The 19247-nt window shown below is 50.6% G+C and overlaps 1 protein-coding gene across 5 annotated transcripts in view; it reads left to right on the forward strand.

The window, feature by feature from the left end:
- Positions 1–979: 979 nt before the first annotated feature.
- Pxdc1 (PX domain containing 1) overlaps positions 980–19247 on the forward strand; it is a 28284-nt gene continuing 10016 nt past the window's right edge. Inside the window, exons 1-4 of one of the 5 annotated variants that reach the window (XR_015640883.1) lie at positions 980–1478; positions 16717–16808; positions 17560–17677; positions 18485–18674. Coding sequence is in view for 3 of the 5 variants with exons in the window: in XM_087591025.1 (XP_087447151.1) it covers positions 1223–1478; positions 16717–16808; positions 17560–17677; positions 18485–18580 (562 nt within the window). In the remaining 2 variants the exon portion in view is untranslated. 5 annotated transcript variants of the gene reach the window in all.

Consider the following 19247-nt stretch of genomic DNA (forward strand, 5'->3'; position numbering starts at 1 on the left):
AAAAGCGACCTAAATACCAGCCCGCTGCCGGTGTTGACAAGTCAACGGATATCAGGGTCACTGAGGTCCAGAGAAGGAATACCTGTCGCTAGTTTCTAATGTCTCTGTTCCACACTGGGCTTCGCTGACTCTCTATAACCCAAAAGGCAGAGTCTTTTTCCTCTGTTTTAGGCAGAAGAATGTGTCTGGAACCAACTTAAAATTTTTAATGCTAGACACTGTTTTTCAATTGGGCGCAGTGCGGTGCATTCGTTCTCAGTGGGCAGCTCTGCCAAGGGGGACTTCCTAAGCTCCTCCCGAGTTTCTCTCTCCAGAGAGACCCGTGTCCCCTACAGTTCTGCCCCATATCCTTTTAGCAGACGACCCCACGGGTGGCCGGCCGGCCGATCTCCTGGGGGCTCCTCTTCTAAGAACCACACGGTCTTGCCTTCTGGTGGGTCTGTCCCGCCGCGTCCCGGGCCTCCAACAAGCTAAGGCACGACCGGAATGCGCGGGAGGACCCGGGGCGGAGACGCCGGTAACCGATGGGACACTGGGCGGGCCAGCCTGAGTCCCGGCCCAGGCCGGGCGGGTCGAGGGCGGCGCGGGGACCAGCACCAGTCCCACTGTCCGGATCCCCGTGCGGTATGAGCCCGCGTCCCCGCCCCGTGCGGCGCCGCCTCGGGACTCTGGACTTCAGCGACGTGTCAATCCCACCCCCGCGAGTGCCGGGCAGAGTGCTCAACTCCAGGCAGAATCCCGAGGATTCAGAGTAGGAACGAGCAGAAAGTCGCCCTGCGCTCCGGGAGAGCGCAGGACCCGCCCCGCTTAGCAGCGGGCAGACTGGGGAGGCGGCGCCTTGCGTGGAGCCTGGGCCGGGACCGCCCGCGGCGGGTCAGCGGGAGGCAGGAGGGAGGTGCTGCAGCCCGGACTCGACGTCGACGCCCGCACCGCCCGCGATGGGAAGTGCCTTATAAAGCCGCAGCCGGAGCAGTCAGACAGACTCTTGGCGACGCCGCCCAGAGCGCGGGCCGCACGTAGCCGCCCCAGAGTGCGCGAAGAGCTAGAGCACATCCGCGGGGCATCAACTTCTACCCACCGGGACTCTTAACGGCCGTTGCGAGGATCGACCGCGTCCCACAGAGAATTCCTGATCGCCCTTGCCCAGACCCACTCTGCCCAGGCGGACCCCAGTCGGGGGCCGAGGGCGCCCCCGGCGGCAGGGGCATGCGCCTCCCGCGGCATGGCCTCGGCGGTGTTTGAGGGCACGTCGCTCGTGAACATGTTCGTGCGCGGCTGCTGGGTGAACGGGATCCGCAGGCTCATCGTCAGCCGGCGTGGCGATGAGGAGGAGTTCTTCGAGATCCGCACCGAGTGGTCGGACCGCAGTGTGCTCTACCTGCACCGCAGCTTCGCGGACCTGGGCCGCCTGTGCAAGCGCCTCCGTGACGCCTTCCCGGAGGACCGGTCTGAACTGGCGCGTGCGCCGCTGCGGCAAGGTGCGGGGCTGCGGGGCTGAAGGGTTGGGGCATCAGGGGGCTGAGGGAGGGGCTCTGGGGAAGGAACATTGCGACGAGATCGCGTCTAAGTGCAGTGAAATCGGCGGGAAGAGTTTCCTAAAACTCTACCGGGCAACTGACCGAGGACATCTAGACCCTGTCTTCCCTGACTGGGAGCCGGCACGGAGCCTGGGGCGCACACTCTTGGAGGATAAATGAGATGGGTGGGGAAGGGGACAAGGTCAGCAGAACTGTCGCCTGACTGTCCCAAAGAGCGAGCCACTTGTGAAGAAGCGGAGCTCTGCTTTGCCGAGGCGACATCCAGATCTGACAGCTACTGGGTCCCAGCCACCTCCGGAGAACCAGTGGCGGCTGGATTGGGTTTGCTGGAAAGCGTAGAGACAGTTATAGAGTATCAGAATTGGGAAATCTCAGCGGTTATGATCGCTGCCCAGGTCCTGCCCGGTTGGGCCCCATTCGTATTCGAAGATAGTGAGCCTGAAAGCGAGGTGCCACGCAGCAATCTTTTCCACCTCTCCTGGAGGGAGCCGCCCCGCCTGCATCTGTCCGGCCAACCCCAGGGTCCCCACCCCTGAGCTGGGTCCACATTCGGATTTGATTAGCCACAGCCGCCTCCTCCCTGGCCTTGTGACGGTCCTGGTTGGCCCTGACTGTTGTTTTCTCAAACAGCAGTGGCTTCCCCTTTCCCACTGCCAGCAAAAGGACTGGAAGAGTGGAGGAAACTGGAGAGGGATCTTGATAGAGATGGGGAAGAATAAAGTGTGGGGCAGTTAGCTAGTAGGCGGTGGGACAGGAGGGATCAATAGAGCTTCTGAGCAGTGTCTGGCCTTCCAGGGCTTGGAGACCCATGGAACCAAGCCCTCATTTTGGCAGAGTTCTCAAAGCAGCCAGCCTGTGACAGCTTGGGGCGAAGTTACTCAAGGTTAGCCAGTACATGCCTCCTTGGCCGCCTGTCTGGCTAAGGGCTTGAGATAACCTCCGTTTCCCTCCGGTGATAGGTTCCACCAATGTGTGGATTATGGGGATAATTAGCTCCATTCTCATGACACATCCCCTGGCAGACACATCAATTGGATAGATTCCCAAAACCAAGTGAGTGTGGAAGCCGGGAGTGACAAGCCTGGCTTAGATCTCCGTCCCAGCCCCTCCCAGTGCCTGAGCACCATTTTGAGATTAGACCTATTTTTATTGTTTTAAATTTGATATTTTTTTTTAATTTAACAAATGCATGTCTGAGTCAGGAAAGCATAAGGAAGGGGTAGTGATTTACTCAGTGGCTTCTTCTGGAACAAGGCAGGCCATAAACAAGTTGAATTTCCCGACTCTCCCTCTGAGCAGGTCCCAGAGCTCTGCTGTGGCCACAGACAAACTAGAATCATTCATCGTCTATGAGAGTACCTATTGCCCGTGGGGTTTTGTGAGGGGTGAAATGCCTGGTTGTATCTGGTGACAGTGTCTGTAAATGCCACTTGCTTACTGTCAGCACCTTCTTTCTGGCCGGGGGTGCTGGTTGTGGAGAGTGTGGGAAGGGGTGTGGCGTTGGTGTGGAGTCACAGGTGAAAAGGCCTTCCCTGGAGCAGAAGGGAGGAAACCATCTTACCTCTGTTCACCTGGCCTCTTTTGCATTTATGCAACTGTCTGGAGTCGAGTCACAGGCCCTGCAGCGTAGCTGCACAGGCTCCAAAGAGTAAAGTATTTAAAAGTGGTTAGAAGTGGGTGACTATCGTGGAGAAAACCACGGGCTATGAGAGCTGCCTTCAAGTATCTGAAGGGTAGAAAGATGCAGAAGTGGGGGTCAGATGTTCTGACAGAGCTGGCAGGGGCAGCTAGGGTGAGACACAGTGGCTGACAACCTGCTGTGGGACCAGTAGAACTGCCCATCACTGGTGCCAGGTCCTAGCTGATGTAAACCTATTAAGAGGGTCCAGCTAATACTCCCTACATGAAGACGAACCCTGAGAGCAGTAGAGAGGAAACCGTGGATCATGACCCATTCTGGTTCTCCTTTCTCTGCTTCATTCTTCCTTAGTACCACCCCCAGTTTCTTCCGCAAAATCACGAAGGACCCTTTTCGTTCACTGATCCTTTCAAGTCTAGAGGAATCGTGTGCCAAGTAAAATACCCCATAAAACACAAAAGAGGATTCTACCTCTTTTCCATGCAAACTTGTTGTTTGCATTAAAAATCATATCTTCAAACTATCAACAGGAAAGGTGTCAGCCGTGTGGAGTGCTGGCAATTTGATTTCTGTCCATCAGTTTCCCAAATCTGTATTTATTGAAATTTCTGGACTGGATTTGATTTATGTTATCTGGTTTTCATTGGAACATCTTCCCTGGGAAGAGGCTGGTGGTAGACGCTTGACAAGCAGAAGAGTGGGGAGGCCATGGCTCTACCTCATAGTCCCTAATCTTCATGCTGTTGAAGAGGCACTGAGCCCTCTGTCTTGGCTCCTGCAGTATTGCCATGAGAGAGATTTTAGATGGGGAGAATCAGGCTTTCTTCTTCTGTGGTGTTATACTTGGTGGACGTCCACAGCCTTTTTATGTGTCTGACACACAGGCAAGGATAATGGTACCCCTGTGTGGGGTGGAGGCACGGCGCTCAATACCTTACCTCTCTGGCCTTCTGCTTGGCTGAGATCGGGTAGTGCTGATCTCAGCCTTGCTTCTCTCCTGTATGTTTTCTTTATGGAACCAGGTCTCTCCAGTCACTAACTTGCAACAGGTTGGTAGAGAGGAGCTGATGGAGCCACTTCTTGCTGTATTGTCTGTCCTCCTGCCCTGGGAGGGGGAGGTGGCTGCTTCCTGTGGACATTGTGCCTGAGTTGCCACGGCGTCCACCCCCTCTTACTTTTCTGTTCCTTCCACACGGGGCCACGTCTTGTGTCTAAGTGCCCTGTGCTGTGTGATACCTACTGCTTCAGATTGTGAGCAAGACCTCTTCATGTGTTTACCTCTCGCATGTATGGGAAGGCATGTGCTTAAAAGAAGAACGGTGCAAATGTTTCCTGCTGACCAAGATTTGAGACTCCTGGAGTATTTTGATCCTCTTTGTAGTAAGCTCTCATTGCAGGGTGGTGACGTCTGAGGTGGCCTGGTTATCTCTGCTGCTACAGATTCTATTTCAAAGTGGCCACGTGAGCTCAGACTTCCGATGACTGCATTTTGAGTTTACATTCATTTATGTGGTCACATGTCGGCTGCCAGGCACCGTGCGGGTGCTGGGGTCAAGGTAGAGAGTAGCCAGCAACAGCTAAAACTGTTCACTATCCTTTTGGTTCCTGCATTTTGGTTAGGAGAAATGCATTAGTAAGCAGGATTGATACCCAATAAAGTATGCTAGATACTGATAAATATTCAGAAGAAACTACATAAGCCACAAAAGAGGGGATGACTTTAGGGGCTGGGGACATATTTTGTTTTTAGACAAGGGGGTCAAGGATGATCTTACTGAGTTAGAGATTCAAAGGAAAAAAACCAAAGCAGTGGGCACCTGGGGCTTCCAGACAGATAGAGAACACTCTGGGGTTGGGGGCTGGCAGTGGAGAGATCAGTATAGTTGCAGTGGAAAGTGTAGGTTAGGGAGCTGGAGAGGCAGATGGCGGTCAGTCACGATCTCCGTCCTCACTGAGGATTCCGAGCCAGGCAGTTGATTGAACCCCAGCTGATGTGCTGAGATAGACAGAGAGAGATCATGGAGGAAGCGCGGAGGGCTGCTGGGACCAGGGGTGATGGAACAGGCGTGAGAAGGGGCTGCACCCTGGCCTGGAAGGGAACGCCGTGGAGATTCTGAGGGACTAGAATCCTGGCACACTGTGTTGCAATGGAACCACGTCAGGGGTTATGGAGTAGGAAGGGCTGGCTGAGGGGCCAGCCTGGAACCTGGCATTTAGCAGGCCAGATTGTAACGTGAACCCGCGCGTGGTGTTCCTGTGCTTGCTGTGTTCGGTTTCGTCACCAATGCTGAGCACCTTCGGTGTATAGGACACTGTGTCTCCCTGGACTCGAGAGCCTCACCTGATACAGCATGGCTCCACATCCCAGACATGGGCTCTGTTCTCCGGGTCTGCCCCAGCTCCCCATCGTGTCATCCTCACCTGGAGAAGTGTGACGTCACCGGCAGACGGGAGAACGGTGCCTGGTGGACTGACCAGCTGCGGTTCAGAGGCTCTAAGTTGTTTTCTTAGCGAGCGTGCTGTAGGCGGGTCTGGACCTGGACAGCAGAGCAGGGTGAGCCTGGCCAATGATGTTGGGGTGTCAGGATACTTACTGCCTGTGGCGTTTGCTGCACCCTCATCCCCATGTAGAGCTTCCCAGGCACATCTGCCCTCCTATCTGGGCAGCTTTTGCTTCTTGGATTTGGCCATTTCCTCTGACTCACCATTTATTAATTGATTGATTGATTGATTGATTGATTGATTGATTCTTTCATGTATAGAGCCCCCCTGACCCATCCCGTCCTGGGGTGCCTGCTCCTCCTCCTTCTTTCTTGTTTTGTAATTGTTCCCAGATCCCTACCCTGCTGCCCACCCCAGGCTCCACTCTGACACCCTTGACTCCCTTCTTCCATACATGATTTCTTGGCTGCACTTGGTTTCTGATTCCCTGACTTCATGCCCTAGGTCTTGTATTATGACTTGGCCACCAAGACACATGGGCTGCCTTTCCTAGCTATAGATGGAACCAGTTAGAACGTACATAGCTGGCAGCTTGTACCTATATCACAGCTTCTCCCATGGGATGCTGGAGGGAGAAGCTTGTCCCTTCTTCTCCACCAGGCCTCCCTGTGAGCCTGCAGGTAAGGCACCCCTGACCCTGTGGAGTACTCAAGTGGCTCTGCAGAAACTTAGGTCCCTTCCATTTCAAAAACCACTTTGGGCCTGATATTTCTCTGCTGCTTTGGCAGACACTTCCCAGAAGTAAAAGGAGATCTATCCCTGCAGTGTGCATAGTTGACAGAGTAGCATGTGGACAGTAAGGCAGAGAGAATCAGAGATGAGGTACCTCGCCACAGAGCTCAGATTGCAGCAAGTGAGGAGTGTGGGTTTGAACTTGGGAGGATGGGAGCTGGCAGGGAGGTACAAGCCAGCCTGTGTTTTGCCTGAGTGTCTTTGAAGGTCAAAGTCGGGCCACTGCACCTTCCCCTGGGCCAGCAGCAGGCTGGGGACAATCGATTGAAGGCACTGGCTGTCATGGGTTGGCACTGCCATGGCACAGGAAGATAGTTATAGTATTTTTATATGTTGCATGCTGGGAATTGGACCCAGGACATCCCCGTACCTACTCTGCTTCTGAACTAAACTCCCAGCCCCACGGCAATGCTGTTTTTGACATCTTTGGGTCCCAGTATGCATGTACTGTCTGTTTTCAGTTGTCATCACTTAAAAGGTTGTGTTTTGTCACTTCTCGTTCCGGAGAAGACCTTGAGAGCCCCTTGATCTGACTTTTGTCCCTGCTGCTGGGAAGACAAGAGGGGGCAGAGTATGTGCTGTTCATTCCCAGCAGCCACGGTATCCCCCGAATAGGGGGTCTGTGTGCTCCTGCACTGCCAACTGTTCTGATGACACCGAGGGCTGGTGCCTGTCCTTATCCCACCCCTGAGCGAGCAATGATGGCCACAAGCTATTTCTTGGAACTTACACATGCAAACTCCCTTTTCCCATTTGTTTGGAGAACAGACGTCTGCTTACCCTTCGCTGATGAGGAAAACATGTCGCTGTACTTGGACAGAACAGGGAAAGGAAGGGAGTGGAAGGGACTCTGCTTGTAGTGTCCCATTGTTACCTTTCCTGTGTGAGGACATCGAGGGCCTGACAGATTGGGTGGCAAAGCAGGAGACACAGCCAGGTCACCATAGGAGGGCACTGCCTTTGCTCCCAGACAGGTGGGAGCTGCTCTGTGCCTTGTGGCTGTCAGCCAAGTAGCCTAATCCTCAGGGTTTGGGATTTCTGCCTTCCTCCTCCCCTTCCTACTCTTCTCCCTCCTCCCCTTCCTCCTCCTCCTCCTATTTTCTAGTAAGCATATAAAGGAATAGGTTTCATGGTGACAGTACATACACGTATTTTATTCTAACTTGCCGACTAAACTGCCCTCGCCTGTCTTCCCTCCTAGCTGGTGGCTCATTCTTGATATGATAGCAATAATAACATCTGCATGGCAAGGTGATGAGTCCTACTGAGTGACTGTAGCCACAAAGTGCCCAGCACCAAGCTAGACACATGGAGTTGCTGGCTTCCTCAAGATGTCTGTCCTATAACCCCAGGAAAGGGGTTCAGGCAGGAGAATGTGGAGACCGCAGCATCCTAGAAGGCTGACACACCTAAGAAACTTCTCACTGCTCCCAACAGTGCCCTTTGCAGGTGCGACCCCACCCTCCCACTGACTCCCTGCCCTGGCTGAGAGAGCATAGCATTTACCACAGTGGGACTGATTGGGCCTACGTTTATTGCTTGGTGTGGGTCAGACTTGAGTGACTGGGGAATCCTGGATCAGTGTGTGTGTGTGTGTGTGTGTGTGTGTGTGTGTGTGTGTGTGTGTCACTCTAAGAAATAGAATCTCCAGGCATGTGGCTTGCTTGCTGCCAGAACCTGCCTGGGAGGTCATGGTCTCCTTAAACTCTGTGGGACTTGCCTTTCTCTCCACCTCAGTTCTCACCACTGCACACTCTCCCAGCTTCAGGGCCTTTTGTGGGCCTTTACACTTCCATACTTGTTCGTCCTTCAGACCTCAAGTGAGTAGGGGCATACTCTGTGTAGTCCTAGGGCCTGAGCCCTGCCCACCATGTGCGGTCAGTGTATGCCTCCTGAACACCTTGTGGACAGCACAAATATCCAGGAGAGGCAGGGTTTCTGCCCAGGTTTGAGCTATGACATCCATTCACCAACACGTGGTTTGTGAACTTTAGACAGTGTGCCTTTCCTGTGTGGAGAGGTGAAGACGGGCAGGTATCTTGTGCCTTTTGTTTAAGCCCAACTGTCAGGGGCAAGGGGGGTAGCTTCGTGGTAGACCATACGCTTAGAATGAAAGATTTTAGGATTGATTCCCAGTACAATAGGAAAAGAATGGCAAAATGAATGGGGTTTTTGTTTGTTTTGTCAAATAGGGTCTCATCTTGTAGCCTGGGCCAGCTTCCTGAATGCTAGAATTACGGGCTTGTGCCACTGTGCCTGGCTTGTGAATGGCTTCTGAAAACTGAGTTCTAGAAAGGGAATTTTGCTTAAGGTGGGAGAAAATAATGAGCAGAGAGGAGGGATTAGGAAACTGGGAGAAATCAGAACGTTCAGTTCAGATGCATTCTTATTTCCCACTTGGAGAAAACAGCTCGGCCCCTTTTGGAGGCCTCTGCTGGGAGCAGGATGTTAGAAGAGGAAGGAAGAATGGTTTCCTCCTGTGGATTCCAGGGAAGTCTCTTCCTGGCCCCACCTCTTCTGCCTCTCCTTTCAGCTTATCATCCCTGGGAGAGAAGTGAACAGGGCGGGGGACAGTTCTTACCTCTGTCTCTGTGATCTCTGCAAACCTGGTTATGCTCTGCTCAACGGGACAGAAGGGAGGGGCAGGCCAACCAGCCAGAGTCCTCTGGCACGTGGTAGGACCCAAAGGAACGTTGTGTGTTCCTCGATGTTCTATCCGGTGTCAACACACACTTGCACACGTGCATGATGTGCTACAACACTGAGCAAAAGACTCACTTGGGGTTTTCTAGGACTTTAGAACCTCCACTGGAGGACCTGACCTCTGCCTCTGCTCTGTGAGCAGACAGGAGTGCCTGTTTAGAGGCTGGGGTTCCTGCTCAGTATTGAGAGCACTTGTCTTAGCAGTTCAGGGCCCAGGTTCTATCCCCAGCAGGCCAGCCTACAAGGAAGAAGGAGGGAGGAGATATTTAGAAATTATGGGAATACGTTGTGTCCAGAATCTGAGGTTTACTCAGCCTTTCAGTAACAAACCTCTCTCACAGCACACAAATAAATACGGTCAGCTTTTCCGAGCCCTGTGTTTTTGTGCACAGCCTGTTGATGGACGCATTTGTTAAATGGGCAAGAAGCCATTTCAATGAGGTTTGTTATCTGGCCCCATCAAGAAGTTTCCCCAGGGCTGTCCTTTGTCGGGAGCCAGAAAGCTTCCTCCCTCTTAAGAGAGGCAGGTGCTGTGAGCCGTACACAACCATTAATACATTTCTTCTCCATTATCCTCTGCTTCATCTGGCCTTTATTAACCAGAATTCCTCTGCAGAGGAAGCACTAATGTTAGAAGGGCTCCGCCAGCCCCCCCCCCCCCCCCACCTCACCCTAACCAGCCCAAGTCTTCTGCAGAGGAAGCCTGGGGCATTTGTCAAAAGTATTGAAACCAAACTCTGTTTAACAGAAACACAGGACTTCAGACCCAGGTTTCTGAGACGATGAAACTATTTTGTTTATGCTTGCTTCATTGAGTTTTGGTTCCAGGAATAAAGCAGGTGTTTACTTTTGCTAAAAGCAGCTAATTATGAAACAACCACAAACTATGTTCTTGTGAGGCTAAAGCCACACCCCTGGAGTGGAGGGGGGCAGCTCTGGGCTGACTTTGTTTTGAAATAGGGTCTCCCTATGACGTAGCTCTACCGTGTGGAACTCCCTGTGTGAACGAGGCCTGCCTCTGTCTCCTAAATGCCAGGATTTGAGTAATGCACCACCATGACCAAGCAGGCTGGCATTTAGTCCCCCAGTATTTATGTATTTGGGTTGCTGAAATATATATGATATTGTTAATAATTTGTTAAGCTTTTAACTTAACTGCTTGTACTAAGCTTGGATAAAATCCTTTTGCACAAACTGTGTGTTGGGAAATTTTAGAAGTTGAGGTTATATGAATAATTTTTCAGAAACCAGAAAATTTTCAGGGAGAATGAAGACTTCTGGGTCAAATTCTTCCCATGTTGAGTAGTGGGCAAAATTATTTTGTTTGCAAGAGGAAATCCTTAGGCTTATGTGATGTGTTGGCACCCTCTGCTGGTCACCACTGGAACTACAGCCTCCCAGTAACACTTGAGCGCATCTGTTCAGTCATCATTATCTTGTCCACCTGCAGTATCGTTCATTACAATCTCAGATAACAAAATTATGTTATACACTACTTGGAAATCACAGCTCTTATGCCTGCTTCATTCAGGTTTGGTTCCAAGAATAAAGCAGGTGTTTGCTTTTGACAAAACCAGTTAAACACACACAAATTCTCTGTTCTTTTCTTTCAAGGCAAGAAAGGACCCCTGGGCAGCTCCAGGCTGACTTTTCTTAAATCACTAGTGATATTTGGAATATCAAAACCAGAAGCTCTGGGTACTCTAAGGTTATTGTATTTAAATACATTAAAAAATAAAGTTGAAAATTGTGGTTTATGATAGGCAAGTGATATTTGGAAAAGCTGGTTCAAGCCTTTAAGAGCTAAATGACTTGAGTCCCAAGGGAAAATTTAGCAGGTGCAATAGGAAAGGGTGTGAATGTGAACAAGTAGGGCACTGTGCTAGTAGCCCTCCTGCTTGAACCTATGGCTCCTGTCACCTGTTCCTGAAAAATTAAAGCAGACCCATATGTGGACTGCCCTCAGAGCTCTGCCTTTCACAGCTGGTGCTTGGAAAGCCTGATTATCAGTAGTATAGTGACATCGGAAATTTGGGGATCCCACCAGCTGTGAAACTAAGAAACCCCAGGGGTGTGAAACAATCAGAAGTTTCCAGAGGAAAATTTATTTCATTTTCTGCATTGTAGTCCTGGAATAGTGGGAGGTAGGTATGTGTGTGTGTGTGTGTGTGTGTGTGTGTGTGTGTGTGTGTGTGTGTGTGTGTGTGTGTGTACGCACTCATGGATGTGTTCATTTCATGTCAAGATACTTTTTGATAGAAAACATTTTATAATTGATTGAAGGGAAGTGATGTCCAAGGAAATGGCCCTGTGAGCTTTGGGGTTTGGGGCTGTCAGAAGCCAGGTGGACTGGTGGACTCATCTGTGCCTTGTTGGCCTGGAGGTTGATAGAGATTAAGATCAGGGATGCTGGATGCTGGCTTTTCCTGCTTCTTGAGGCTCGCTCCTTAGCCCAGGAGCTGTAACTACAGCGATGGTCATCAGGTTGTAGTGCTGTTAGGAAAATGTCAGAGAAATCCACCGTTTCGCAAAGCTGCTGTACCACCTGGGGAAGGCACAAGTGCTCTTTGTCACTCAGCGAGAGAGGTTCTTGGAGACAGGATGTGGCTCCTTAAGAAAACTGACCTAGACAGTCAGCTTGATTGTCACCAGAGAGCCGGCACGCAGAAGTAATGGCCGAAAGCACCTGTCTCACAGCTTGAGAGAATCACCTGCTGCCTCTTTGCTCACATGTGCGGGTCCCACAGGCTTCCTTTCCAATTCAGATGCTTCCCGTTTCAGGTCTCAAACACACTTGCTTTTCCAAAGAACACCACTTGGCTTTCATTCAGAAGCACAAAGACTGGTCTAAGGAAGCAGATGCAATCAAACCAAATCAGACTTGTAGTCTGAATGCCCCTGTGTCCCGGATAGTGCTCTCCTGGCCGCCTGTGCCAGACACAGGCTGCACTGTGGGCATGGGAGACCTGTTGGCCAGCAGGATCTGTTTTCTCAGTGCTTTCCCAGAGCTGTGAGAAATGGCATGGAACCAGTAAGGTATTCTGGGATCACATCCAACAGAGCCAGCATTCTGATGCTGTTTCCAGAGGCCCGAAGGACACCCTTGCTTTTCTCTACTGCATCCTGGGAAACGGAACACAGCAGAAACAGAGCACAGGGCATGAAGTTCATGTTGAGCATGAGACAAACAGCAAATGTATTTTCAGTAGACAAGCTGTTACTATTGTGTTCCTCCCGGCTTATCTGAAATTCACAGTTCACTCAGTTGTGAAATCTGGCCGGCTTGAAAGACTGATTGTTGTTAATGCCTTCCTATTGCTGTGATAAAACAGTGACCGAGGCAACGCATGAAAGGAAGAGCTTATGTAGCCTTAAAGTTCCCGATGGATGGGATAGCATGTCAGCAAGCAGTGGGCATGCAGCAGGAGCAGGGAGCCCAGAGCTCACATTTTGCCCCATAAGCAAGAAGACTGAGAACTGGAAACAATGTAGGTTTTTAAACTCTTGGTAGTTTTTTTTTTTTTTTCGGAGCTGGAGACTGAACCCAGGGCCTTGCGCTTGCTAGGCAAGCGCTCTACCGCTGAGCTAAATCCCCAACCCCAGGTTTTTAAACTCTTAAAGACTGCCTCTTGTAACACACTTCCTCCAATAAAGCCACACCTCTTAAACCTCCACAAACAACGTCACCAACTGTTCAACCATCCAAGCCTATTTGGGGATGTTCTCCTTCCAACCAGCACACTGGTGTGAAGCCGTGTGTGTTTCCCTCCCTGTTGGAGCCTGTGAACCCAACCAAGAGGTCTTTCACCACTGTGAAAGATCCATATGAAAGATTCATCTAATGAGCAAGAATCAAAGCTCGTCGTTTGAGAATTCAGAATTGGATGCTTCTACTCAGTACAGTGGTGTGGGCTGGCCATGCACTGGATGCTCAAGACGGTGGTCTCCTACGAGTCATTCTTTCAGAGAATAAACGTAGTTGTTGTGTCGGTGTGACGGGCCCAGAATGAGGATTGTAGCTCTCAGAAACCAGAGGGTAGCTTTGCCTCTTTGATGAGAGCAGCTCCCAAGGGACTGTTATGTGGTTTATTTGGGGAGGGGTGCATTTATTTCTCTTTACAATAGTCCCAAGGAGTCCTCACTAGGCTCAGTCCTCTGTAGACTACTCTGTAGCAAGGAAGCATGTTCAAAGCAATCTACTGTAAGCATAGAACCTGCATCCTTCTGTACACACACAGCCACACCCTTTTAATGATAGTGATGCTGAGAAAGGTGTCTTTGAGAGAATTCTGTCACTGTGTGACTATCAGGAGTGGATTTACACAAACCGAGCCAGCTATGCTGTTACTAGGTGATATCTCTTATAAGACCAATGTGTCATATATGTCACATATGTCCAAAATGCCACCCTGCCATGTCTGTCTCTGTCTCTGTCTCTGTCTCTGACTCTCAATCTCTCCCCCCTACCCCTTTCTCCACATAAACATTTGAAATCTGCTTGAGGAGCTCAGGGCTTTGACTCCTCTGGTACACTGGTATTTCTGCTTTGCCTTTCCCTTCCTTCAACAGACAGGGGTGGGGTGTACCTTAGGAAGAGCAGGAGGGGGTGGCCCAGTTCCTTCCTCTAGTGATGGTTGGGGTGTTGTGCTTGAGTGTATATAGAGGCAGCATAGATGAAGCCTGAAGTTTTCCAGTGAGCCAGTCGCAACCAACTCTGTCACCTCTGAGTTACAGTCATTGATGCAGGTGTCAGCTGATGCAGGAGGTCATTGATGCAGGTGGTCATTGATGCAGGTGGTCAGCTGATGCAGGAGGTCATTGATGCAGGTGGTCATTGATGCAAGTGGTCATTGATGCAGGTGGTCATTGATGCAGGTGGTCATTGATGCAGGTGGTCAGTTGATGCAGGTGGTCAGCTGATGCAGGAGGTCATTGATGCAGGTGGTCAGCTGATGCAGGAGGTCATTGATGCAGGTAGTCAGTTGATGCAGGTGGTCAGCTGATGCAGGAGGTCATTGATGCAGGTGGTCATTGATGCAGGTAGTCATTGATGCAAGTGGTCAGTTGATGCAGGAGGTCATTGAGGCAGGTGGTCAGTTGATGCAGATGTTAGCTGATGCAGGTGGTCATTGATGCAGGTGGTCATTGATGCAGGTGGTCATTGATGCAGGTGGTCAGCTGATGCAGGTGGTCAGTTGATGCAGGTGGTCAGTTGATGCAGGTGTCAGCTGATGCAGATGTCAGCTGATGCAGGTGGTCATTGATACAGGTGGTTAGTTGATACAGGAGTCAGCCGATGCAGGAGGTCAGCTAATGCAGGTGTCAGTTGATATAGATGGTCAGTTGATGCAGATGTCAGTTGATGCAGGTGGTCATTGTTACAGGTGTCAGTTGATGCAGATGTCAGTTGATGCAGGTGGTCATTGTTACAGGTGTCAGTTGATGCAGGTGTGAGTTGATGTAGATGGTCTGTTGATGCAGATGGTCAGTTGATGCAGGTGGTCATTGATGCAGGTGTCAGTTGATGCAGGTGTCAGCTGATGCAGATGTCAGCTGATGCAGGTGGTCATTGATACAGGTGGTCAGTTGATGCAGGAGGTCAGCCAATGCAGGAGGTCAGCTGATGCAGGTGTCAGTTGATGTAGATGGTCTGTTGATGCAGATGGTCAGTTGATGCAGGTGGTCATTGATGCAGGTGTCAGCTGATGCAGGTGGTCATTGATACAGGGTCAGTTGATGCAGGAGGTCAGCCAATGCAGGAGGTCAGCTGATGCAGGTGTCAGTTGATATAGATGGTCAGTTGATGCAGATGTCAGTTGATGCAGGTGGTCATTGTTACAGGTGTCAGTTGATGCAGATGTCAGTTGATGCAGGTGGTCATTGATGTAGATGTCAGTTGATGCAGGTGTGAGTTGATGTAGATGGTCTGTTGATGCAGATGGTCAGTTGATGCAGGTGGTCATTGATGCAGGTGTCAGTTGATGCAGGTGGTCAGTTGCCCAAATCCCTAGCACTTTACCTTTTGTTAACAAAACCAAACCAGAGCCTGAGAGAAACTTTTCAGGACTGACCATAGTTCTGGGATCTAGGTCTCTGGGGTTCTGTTGCAGACATAGGGATTGTGCCATGCTGGTCATACAGAGTCCGGAGCAAAGCTACCATACAAAGGACTCTTAATTCCATCCCTTGAAAGCTGGTGGGAGAGGCTGAAGTGAGAAGTCCTATCTTTACATCGCTCATGGGAGACAGTAAGCGCCACATATGGCCTTGAGCTATAAGACTTTAAAAATAAAATACTGCACAGACTAACAGCCTGTCAGAGCCTGTGGTGACCACTCTGCGGTGCCTATAACAAGTACCGATGCTTGGGTTCCGGAGAGGGCCATGAGTCATGCCCACATGGGTTTTCCCTGAGATCTATTTTTCCTTCTGAACATTACATTTAGATGCTTTGCCTAAATATGGGCTCCGTTTACACAGGCCTTGTGGTCTGGGCAGCTGTCATGGGCAGAGTGAGTCCTCTCCTGTGTCATTAGGGGTAGTGGATTCTGGGACACCCACCCCTTGTGCAGTCATCGTACTGGTGGCAACCGAGGGGTCTCTGGCTAAGCTGTGCTGTGTCTAGGTGTTAGTGACATGGCCCCAGAATGTCCCGCTGCAGGAGATCTTACAGCCCTGTTATACTTCCACTGTTCTATGTGTGACATCAGGATGTCACAGCAGAATCATACATTACAGATAGGCTTCTTGGATGAAAGTTAGCAAGGACCTTATAGGTTAGCGCTTGACACAGGAGGCCAAGCCAGTCCTGAATTTCCCCTATCTGAGGCTTTGTTTCTTGCTCTTTTAAGTCAGAAGTTCTCAAAATAAGCAATTTCTATTTGTTTTCAAATTCCATGCCATTCTGGGAAGCACAGTGAATTGTTAAGCTGTCCGTCCCACCCTGTCTCCCCTGGGATGAGACTGGTTCTTTTGTCTCGGGATATATATATACACGCATATATATGTATATATAACCTGAGCGCCAATCATTAGCCATGAGCAGCTGTCTTGACTATTGGGCCTCTCATGTTTGGTATCTCAGTGCTCAGAGTCCCATGAGCCCACTTTTGTTTAATGCTGGTCATAAAATGGGAGAGTAGCTATGTTGGCTGTTCGGGCATGCAAAGAGATGCTATGGATTCTCTCTTCAAAAGAAGAGGTGGATAGTTGCATCTGAATGAGGAAACCAAGACCCAAAAATGCAGGCAGAGGGGGCTACAATCTACAGTAGAGGGTATCATCTGTCCGTGAAATTGTGAAAGCGAAATTCACGACAGCTTTCCCATCTCAGTTTAAACTGCAAGAGCAACAGCCATGGGTACGGCTGTGATTTGAGCTAAATTAGGGTGGAAAAGGCTTTGTCCTTTTAGGTCTGGCTCTATCTGTGGTTTTAAGAATTCAGGGGAGGCACTGAGATGTGTCTACCTTAAGAATAGGACATTTTGCTGTGGAAGGTGACATTGGGGTGGTGTCTTCGAGGGACACCTGTTGTGTAGCTGGTGCATATTTCATCATAGCCTGCTCGCCTGACTGACCCGGCCATTTCTGTCTCTGTTGTAGGGCTGCTTGCCATCAAGGGTGCACATGACATAGAGACCAGGCTGAACGAAGTCGAGAAGCTGCTGGAGACGGTCATTAGCATGCCGTGCAAGGTGAGCAGGGAGGCCAGAGTGACCCATCACCAGCAGGCTTAAAGACAGCTCCCTGCATCTCACTCAGTGTTTCCTTCCCATCAGAAGTCCTGTCAGATCTAGGGAAGGGAGATATCTCTGGGCTCCCTGCTGGAGTCTTTTCTTTCCTGGGGACAGAGTAGAAGGAGAGCTATGAGGTGCGAAGCAGGAGTAGACAGACAGAGGCTTCTCCAGAAGCAGAGGCCTTTGCTCTCTTCCCTCCCCTCAGAACCCTCTCTTCTTGCTTAGATTCAGAGCGGGTACCAGAAGCTAAGAGCAGGGTCAGCATCCACACTGGCAGCTCTGCATTCAGTTACATTTCTTTATAACTGAGTCTGTGAGCTTGGTGCAGGAAATAAGAACCTGGAGGGTCAGGCAGAACTCCTTAGCTCTTAAAGGTTCTGTTTCCCCCGCTGGAAAAATGGGGCACATAGAAGCAACCCAGCAGAGAGTAAAGGAGGCAGCCAGGTGTGATATACCAGCTTCATGCAAAGCATTCCACAGAGCCACCCACCCCAGCGAGCGGCCTTGCCTGTAGCCACCTTTAAACAAAGAAGCTACAGTGATCCAGTCACCGGGCACAGGCCATCAACCAGCCCCTGCACAGGTCTGGGGCTGTCTCCTGAGCATCACATCAGTTGGGGTCACCTCTGTGCAGAAACACCATCCCAGCACACACGTGGGACCTGCTGTGGAGAGGTTTGCCTCTTCAGTAATCACTGGTTGTTCCCAGTATTCTAGGTCTGAGGTTGTCCTCACCTTCTTTGAAAGATCGCCTCTGGATCAGGTGTTAAAAAATGATAACGTCCATAAAATCCAACCCAGCTTTCAAAGTCCTGTGAAAATATCAGGTAAGAGCCTTGCTGGAGGCCTGGGAGGACTGCGGTGAAGGTGTGGGAGGACTGCAGTAAGGGTGTGAGGACTGAGGGGAAGGTGTGAGGACTGAGGGGAAGGTGTGAGGACTGAGGGGAAGGTGTGAGGACTGAGGGGAAGGTGTGAGGACTGAGGGGAAGGTGTGAGGACTGAGGGGAAGGTGTGAGGACTGAGGGGAAGGTGGGAGGACTGAGGGGAAGGTGTGAGGACTGAGGGGAAGGTGGGAGGACTGCAGTAAGGGTGTGAGGACTGTGGTGAAGGTGTGAGGACTGAGGGGAAGGTGTGAGGACTGAGGGGAAGGTGTGAGGACTGAGGGGAAGGTGTGAGGACTGAGGGGAAGGTGTGAGGACTGAGGGGAAGGTGGGAGGACTGTGGTGAAGATGTGGGAGGACTGTGGTGAAGATGTGGGAGGACTGTGGTGAAGGTATGGGAGGACTACTATGAAGGCACAGGAGGACTGTGCTCAGTGACTGTGGTGGTTGCAAGACCTTTCCAGTGTGGAACTGGAGGAGAGGTTCAGTCTCCACCCTTGGACTCCAAAAGGTCACTTCCCCAAAACAGAGAAATGATCCCCGAGTTCTTACTAAGCTGTGTAAGTGCCTTCTGCTTGGTGACTGCTGGGTATGTCCTTCTTACTTCCAAAGGGGTTAGCTTGACATATTAGTTAGAATTTACTTAAGATAGAGTATAACAATGATGAAAATAATTAATGAGGCATTCTTTTAAAAATATATTTATTATTTTAATTCTGTGTCTGCCTATGTGTTTTGTCTGCATGTCTGTAGTATGTATATTTACATGTGTGTGCCTGGTGTCCACAGAGGCTAAAGAAGGCATTGGATCCCTCAGAACTGGAGTTGTAGACGGTTGTGAGCCGCCAGGTGGGTGCTGGGAACTGAGTGTGGGTCTTCTGGAAGAACATCAAGTATTCTTAACCGCTGAGCATTTCTCCAGCCCCAGGAAAGCATTTCTGAGGTAATGACTGGAACCAGTAGGCCGACTGACCTGCGGAAGTGAGGGAGCCCCTGAGAGGCAGTGTTGAATCTGGCAATCGGCTTTAAGGAAGCTCTTAGCTTTGGCACTCTGGACACTGACGTTTACTGTGCCTTCTAGCACCGAAAGGCAGCCTCTGTAAGGTGGGATCACCATGGCAGGAGCTACGTAGGAAGGAAGGAGCCCATGACCTGTTTGCTGTTTTCCTGAGAGCTGGCTCTACTTGTGCAGAGAATTGTATTTTGTTTCATGTTTTGTTTCTTCAAGAGGCTAACCATTAATTCACTACATAGCCGGGGCTAGCATTGAACTCACAGCAGTCCTCCCCAACTATGTCAACCTCCTTAGTATTGGAATTGTAGGCAAACACCACATGCAGGGTGGCTTTGGACCATGGTACCGAGGAATAATACTTTGTAGGAAAAAGAGCTCATCCTGGTGGCTTCCAGGACTGGGTTAATCAGCTGGTGGCCTAAAGGGTGACACTGGCGTTTATAAGAGGAGAGGGGGACATAAAAGGAGATCCAAGATGGCCTGACTTGTGGAAAGGAGGGG

The sequence above is a fragment of the Rattus norvegicus genome, chromosome 17, assembly GCF_021556685.1.
Source record: "Rattus norvegicus strain SHRSP/BbbUtx chromosome 17, alternate assembly SHRSP_T2T, whole genome shotgun sequence".
NCBI classification, from domain to species: domain Eukaryota; kingdom Metazoa; phylum Chordata; class Mammalia; order Rodentia; family Muridae; genus Rattus; species Rattus norvegicus.